Source organism: Pinus tabuliformis, chromosome 5_2 (assembly GCF_031772625.1).
Source record: "Pinus tabuliformis cultivar Carrire ecotype Pingquan chromosome 5_2, CPIR1, whole genome shotgun sequence".
NCBI lineage: Eukaryota > Viridiplantae > Streptophyta > Pinopsida > Pinales > Pinaceae > Pinus > Pinus tabuliformis.
In genome coordinates this window covers 415,479,488-415,487,112 of record NC_142306.1, presented here as the reverse complement: position 1 = coordinate 415,487,112, position 7,625 = coordinate 415,479,488, and the positions used below count along the sequence as shown (strand labels likewise).

The following is a 7,625-nucleotide window of genomic DNA, read 5'->3' as shown; positions in this document are numbered from 1 at the left end:
TTCTAAACAAAATCATTTTCTAAAATATAAATATATTATTATTTCTCATGTTTTTTTTTTTTTTCAGAGAGAAAAACATCATGGATTATATTAAGAAAATATAAAGATCTGATACATAATATGGCCGTCTCATCCTGGAGATAAGACAGATAGGACTGATACTGCAAATTGTTCTGGACTCTTACAAAAAATGACTGACCAGATAGCTTACAGATATATCATCATTTAGAGACATTATTTAAAAATCATCCAAAAATAGAGAGGAAGATCACAAGAGAAAAAGGATCCACATAAACCGAGAAGGAAACGAGAAAGGAAAAATAGACTAAAACCATGACTGGAGGTTAACCAGCAGGTTCGAGCAAAGCAGAAATATGAACCAGGACAGTGGCAAGGGGCGTCTTGGACTCTTGAAAGATGCGAGCATTCCTCCATTTCCACAAAAACCAGCATGTAAGGATGAATAACGATCGCCATGCTGGGCGCTGTTCACTCCACCATTTGAAGCCCTCCTGTACAGATGAGAAAACCCGGTGAGGAAAACCATGAGATAATGACAGATCATACCAGATTTGAGACGATGCAGCACACTGAAAGAACATGTGAGCATTTGTTTCGGCCGCCAGACAACACATTGGACATCTGCCCGGACCCATCCATCCCTTCCTTTGAAGGACCTCCCATGTGAGGTTCCTGTTAGAAAAGATCAACCATGAAAATAAAATCATCTTGAGTGGACACGACGCTTTCCAAAATTTGGGAGGAAAGATGGGAGCGGGGAGCGGTGAAAGGCCAGTAGAACAAGCAGCATATAGATCCTTGACACGAACAGGCTGAGTAGAATTCTGCATAGACCATACCAGCGCATCTTTTGTACCTGATTGCTTGATACCTTTACCTGCAAGATTATTAACAGCGGAACACCAAATGGGACAAAGAGAAAGAGGCAGACATAAATCATCTCCGTCCTTCCATATTGGAGAAGATGAGGACCAAGATTTAATCAGTTTGTTCCACGTAAAGAGACCTTTTGAGTGGAAAAAGAAAATCAGTTCGGGGGGAAGCAGTGATTCCAGACCATACACAGTTGGATCAATACCAAAATAGATGCTAGAGCCAGTAAAGATTCGCCATCTTAAAAATCCCAAGAAGAAAAACTGAATCTTTCTGAAGCTTTGCCAGATGGCAGACCCCCTTTTAGTGCCCAGAGTTTTCCTTCTGAACCAATACACCAAGCTCCTGCCTTTCAGATATTTTTGGTTGATAATATTGCTCCACTTGCCCTCACCATAGATGCCTCTATGGAGGGATTTGCAAAGGAGGGCCTTGCCAAAAGACCTCATATGCAAAAGGCCCCACCCACCCACCTTCTTCGGTCTTGAGATGGAGTCCATCTTAACTAAATGGAACTTGGAATGAAAAGATCTTCCTCCCCATAGAAAATTAGCAGCTAAAGAGACCATTTTGCTAATAATAGAAGCATGAAGAAAATAAAGATGGGCCCAATAGACCGCAAGTTGAGATAGAACAGTCTAAACCAAGATAAATCTGCCCCCTAGAGATAGGAAACGCATCTCCCATCTTGATATTTTATTATAGAAACGATCAATCAGCCATAGCCAGTCCTGTTTGCGGTTTCCTTTTGCTTTCAGAAAGAAACCCAAATATTTAAAGCCTCCCTTAATTGATGCCAGATTAATGCCAAACAGTGCAGCAATCCATTGAGCTAACTCCTGATTAGACTCATTGTGATACAACATGGATTTGTTCCTGTTTATGACCAAGCCCGAAGCTGACTGAAACTTTTGAAAGATCTCATTCAGGCAGAGCCAACTTGATTTGCATAGCATGGCGAAGATAAGAATGTCGTCGACAAACAGATTATGAGATAGGAATAAATTCTTGTAAATCTTGATCAGCATGCATCGTCGATCGGCCACTGCATTATTGATCTGGGTGCTGAGAGTGTTCATGACAAGAATAAAGAGGAGGGGGGAAAGAGGACACCCCTGGTGAAGTCCTCTCTCCGCCTGGAAGAAGGATGAAGGGATACCATTAATAATAACTGATTATTTAACATTTTCAACACATGCCATCACCCAGTTTATTCCCTGAAACCTCAAACCAATTTTGGCCAGAAGGATTCTGAGGAACCCCCAATCAACACAGTCATATGCCTTTCCAGGTCTATCTTTAGAATGGCCGCATCAATGTTGTTTGATAAAACTGAAAATAAGCATTCTTGCGAGTAATATTTCATTTATATTTATATTTATATATAACACGCTGAATTATTTATAACTGAAACTTATTAAATTGCAATAAATAATTTGCTAAAATTTTAAAATAATAATAATATTTATTTTATCTTTTGACATAGCAATATTGAACATATATTACAATAATCTTAATTGATAATTTAAGGTGTATATTATTTAACTTTATAAAGATGGAGTTCCAAGTTCATCAACTTTATCTTATATTTTTTTATTTATTTGGAAATAATGAAAATATATTACAATCATCTTAATTAATAACGTAAAGTGTATATTATTTATCCTTATAAGAATGGAGTTCCAGGTTCGTCAACTTTATCTTATAATTTTTTATTTATTTGGAAATAATGAAATACCAAGTTTATTAGATAAGTGAGAAAGAGAGTCATTTTTAATACCATATAAATTTATAAAACGAGTTAAAAAATAAATAAATAAACAAATAGGTAAATATTAACAATATTTAAATCAATCAATTTATTCCAAGCATATTAACAATATTTAAATCAATCAATTTGTTATACATATATTAGTTTTTATTTGGGATTTGGGAATTAACTTTATGTATATATATTTTGGTTTTTATTTGGGATCTAGGAATAAAGAAGAGTTGGTTTATTAAGTTATTGCAAACACTAACAATATTTAAATCATAATGAGATTGTTTTTCAGATTAATCACATTATTAAAATTTGGTCGACATTTCTAACTAACTAATGTGGTTAATCCTCAAGATAAAAGTGAAAAAATTAATCTATCTGTAATATCCCTACTCGGCTTATATTTTACACAGAATATTAATTAAAATTTAGTTATCATTTATTTTAGTTAGGGTTCAGCTCTTGATAAGTCTCATTTCCTTTTACTGTCCTTTCCTTTTACTTACCAGTTGTCCGTTGTTTTCTAAAGGGGATGGTGAGGCAAAGGACATATGCCAAAACTTCTTTAAAATTTGGGTTCTACCACAATGTCTTCTTTCCATAACCAATTTATTCTTTGGCTCATGGCCAGTGGAGCTACCATTTAAGAGCAAAGCAAAAGTAATTGGTGGAGCACAACAAAAGTAATTGCCCAGTGAAGGAAGAAGTAAATGCTCTGAAGGAGGAATATGTGGATTGGACAACATAGTGAATATACTGGCCTGAAAACATAGAAGCATCCAAATGCCCTTCGTTGAGACCAAACCATTTGCCAGTTCATGGGTATTATGGTTAAGATAAGTATATCCATTTGCCATATCATGGGTATTGCGGTTAAGATAAGTATATCCATTTGCCAGTTCATGGGTTAAGTATATATTTACGCCGTAAGGCCTTCCCTCTGAAATAAACCTTGCTCTTTGCCTACGTGTCATTACTTTGCACCATTAGATGATATGTTAGACGATTGAGCCACGTTGAGTCGTTCGATTATGCTGAGGTAGTTGCAACTCCCTAACTGCCTGACCAACGCAAATTTGATCCTCCATAACAGTTTTGGCTTCGCTTATGGTTTTGGCTTCGTGTCATCAATTGAAGGTTGGGAAACACTTCTTCGACAATTGCACTTCTTGGGACCGAGATTAGGACTATGAATGCTTGCATCTGATACCGATTGAGATTGCACTGAAAGTAGTGAGCAAGATTAGAGCCCGAGAGTGGTTCGCCGTGTATGTGTTGACCCCAATGTGGTCAGAGGGAATACCAGAGGGGGATACTGTGCAGGCAATCCTGCACTGGTTCAGGAACACCGCGCACATGATGTATAAGATGATCGGCGAAGCACTCAGGGAGGAGGGCCTGGACCATGAGTACCGCCCGACTGATTATTTGAATTTCTTCTGCGTGGGGAACAGGGAGGTGAAGCTCCAGAGCGAATATGAACCTCCAGAAAGACCAAAAGAAGGGACCGACTACTGGAATACGCAAATTCACAAGAGAACCATGATCTTTGTCCATGCCAAGCTCATGATAGGTAGGCACTCTATTTCATTTTCTTTGTTTAGGGTTTCTTAGGGTTTTTCATTTTCTTGGTTTAGGTATGGAACTCAAAAGGTTTCAGGGCTTTTCGAGTTTATGATCTCGAAAATGTACTTGAACTATCCTAACAAAGCCGCTATATTTACATTTAATATTTTTGAATTCGCCTGATTCTCTTACACATGTCGAAAAATGTTGTTTTCTATTATGCTATGCAGTGGATGATGAAAATATTATCATAGGATCAGCCAACCTGAACCAGATGTCAACCTTTTTTGTTTCTTGGGATATGTTCCGAGCTCCAAGATGGATATAAATTGAGAGCAATGAGTCCAGTGGTATCCTGGGATCAGAAGGGTTAGGATGCCATGCAAATTTTGGGTCTGCAGAAGATCCCATGAACAACTCGTTCAACTTCAAGTCATCAGGAATGAAGGTTTCATTTGGGGCACCTAGCTAGATATCTCCAGAGCTTGTGTAAGCTGGCAGTTTAAGAGGTCCTCTTTCAAGACATCGCTTTATTTTATCAGATAATTTGGTCCAGTGTTGAGTATTCAGTTCCCTATGAGCACAAATTAGTCTGCAGTCCACTTATATTAATCATTAAAAGAGAGAAAGTAACTGTATAAACTTCATTTAAACAGATCTACGTCACTAACACCCAAAAGTTTGGTAAACCACTTTGCAGGTTGAAAATGGTTAAACATATGAAATGTTGCAGGGAATCATATGTTCAGTATCAGGAATGTTTTTAGGACTGGTGTATCAGCAAAAGACCTGTTTTCGCTGTAATTTTCAATTGAGTAATCATGATTATCATTGTGATTTTGAACATTTTATAATGATTTTATGTTTAATTTTTTTATATATTCGTTAATATTCATTTTCACTGTAGTTTCACAGATTTAATACTTATAATTTTGAAAGTAAAACAATTAAGTAAATTCGAGAACCTTATTTCTCTTTCCATTATTACAAGTTTATTTTAATAACCTATTTATATCCAAACAGTTAGAATGAGACCTGACCCTCCTGTTTCAAATACCTCTTAAATCTTCACCATGTGTAAATGATGGAGAGTCAACAATTTTCCTTCTGTGTTTAGAGTTTCGGTCAGCGTCTTCATCATTACTTCGCTCTTGTTCATCATGTTCAGAAAAAACATCAACAATAGCACTAGGAAATCTCTAATTCTGAATAGACGAACTCATACCTGCAGAATCAACAAGGACAATAGTAGTAGTGGAATATACAAGATTCCTAAATTCTATATCATCCACAGAAGCCAGATTCGTGCTATCTTCCATTTTAGTAAAAATAAAATAAAATCACGAACTGCACATATATAGGCATTGGAAATATTTCTGGTCTATAAGTTCAGATATAACATCAGAAATTCTAATTAACTAATAAGCACAAATATGTTAAAATATCCTTAAGTTGAGTAACACGGATCTTTTGCAACTCCTTCTCGGGCTTATTTTTTTCCAGTAATGCCATCACATAATTTGCAACCAATGCAAGATCTGCTTTCGTCCTAGCATTCCACAAAGAGATAAATTTGATACCAAGTTATCCATCTTTGCAAAATTCATAAAGAATGAAGGTCGAAATATAGAAGGACAATAAATCCAAGCAAAGTTCTAGAATTAATCATCTCTACTCTGCAAAGTTCTGATGCACTATAATTAATACAAATATGAGGCACAAATTTCTTTGTGACATGCGGATATCTTAAGCATTTTTCATGTGATCAATACGAAGGTTTTGTGGCAATATTTCTCTATGACATCTAAGCTTACTATATCATCAAACCTTTATGGTGACACTGAAATATATTTGAAATTTTCTAAGCAGTAAAATGATAAATTCTCTGTGGAAGAATCCAAGACTCCATTCTACGAGAATTTGTGCGAAGTTCTATGGCTATGTATTAGTGAATTCTGTGACAATATGTGTCTATATCTCTTATGCATTTTTATAGCAATTCCTTTTGTCATTATACTTGAATATTGAGAAACATTATATGTGAGGACCTGTGAGACGTTACTCCCAGATATATGCAAAGGACATAAGTTTTTTATCTAAGGATTATCATCCTTGTGACATGTATGAAGTGCTGATGTTCAATGTAATTTTAAGTTGACCTCGTTAGAGTGGATGACAGACTCATGACATTTTGGTTTTTTTCTTTTTACAAGATCACATTGCTAGACCTAAATAGTATGTGGAGGGGACCAAAACAATGTGGATCATATGTATAATTAAAGGACCAAAAACTTGTGAAAATTGTGGAAGAAATATGATTCAAATATCAAAGGAATTCATCTGAAATTTTCTAAGGATTCCAAATCATATGACCTCTCTAGGTTGGGTAACACTATGAACTCTCTATCACACTACTTGGACCGCAGTTCTGTCCTGCCTTCCCACTCCCGGACTGTTTAATGATTAGCTTCTACTGCTTATGAATCTCAGCACTGATTTATGGTCTAATAGTGGCATTGGGAGTGTTTTTCTGGACAAGGAATTCCTCAGAACCTACGGTAAAGTGGCTTGATATGTTGTTGTGGATTCATCTGTCAGAGGTTCTAGATGGTGTCCACTAAATTTCTTTATTTTCTTGTATGATAGTTTATTCAACTGGACTATTTAATGATTGGCTTCTGCTGCTTATGAATCTCGGTGCTGATTTCCATTTCTGACTCTGATTTCTTTCTTGACAGGTAATTCGAATTGGGTATGGGATGTTACACCATACTAATTCCCTGAATGCTTTTCAAAAGATGCAGAAATGTCCACAAGGTGTCGGGTGGTGTTGACTAAATGGCTTTCAAAAATGCAGAAATCTCCACAATGTTCGAGAGATGGATATAAAAAAATTTCAAGCAGGTCACTCCCTGGCTTAGCATGTTGTGGACAAGCTCAGCGCTACTCGACATCCGTTCCACCCTATGGCTCTAACCTCCATGTGTTTTGGGGTTTTTTCATCGCAGAGATAAAACCCTAGATTCATTCATGTTGTTTTATTTTAGTTTCTTATCGCTACTATGGACTACAGGGTTATTACTGATCTCCATGTGTTTTGGGCTTGCAGAAGATCCCATGAACAACTCGTTCAACTTCAAGTCATCAGGAATGAAAGTTTCATTTGGGGCACCTAGCTAGATATATCCAGAACTTATGTAAGATGGCAATTTAAGAGGTCCTCTTTCAAGACATCGCTTTATTTTATCAGATAATTTGGTCCAGTGTTGAGTATTTCGTTCCCTATGAGCACAATTAGTTTGCAGTCCACTTATATTAATCATTAAAAGAGAGAAAGTAACAGTATAAAATTCATTTAAACAGATCTACGTCACTAACACCCAAAAGTTCAATATGCTATGCT

At 36.4% G+C, this 7,625-nt stretch overlaps 1 protein-coding gene across 1 annotated transcript; it reads right to left on the bottom strand.

Moving 5' to 3' along the window:
- Window positions 1-344: 344 nt before the first annotated feature.
- LOC149159299 (uncharacterized) lies at window positions 345-1,394 on the bottom strand. Its single transcript, XM_089434257.1, has one exon. The coding sequence runs from the start codon at window positions 1,392-1,394 to the stop codon at window positions 345-347; it is 1,050 nt and encodes a 349-aa protein (XP_089290383.1).
- Between the last annotated feature and the right edge of the window lie 6,231 nt (window positions 1,395-7,625).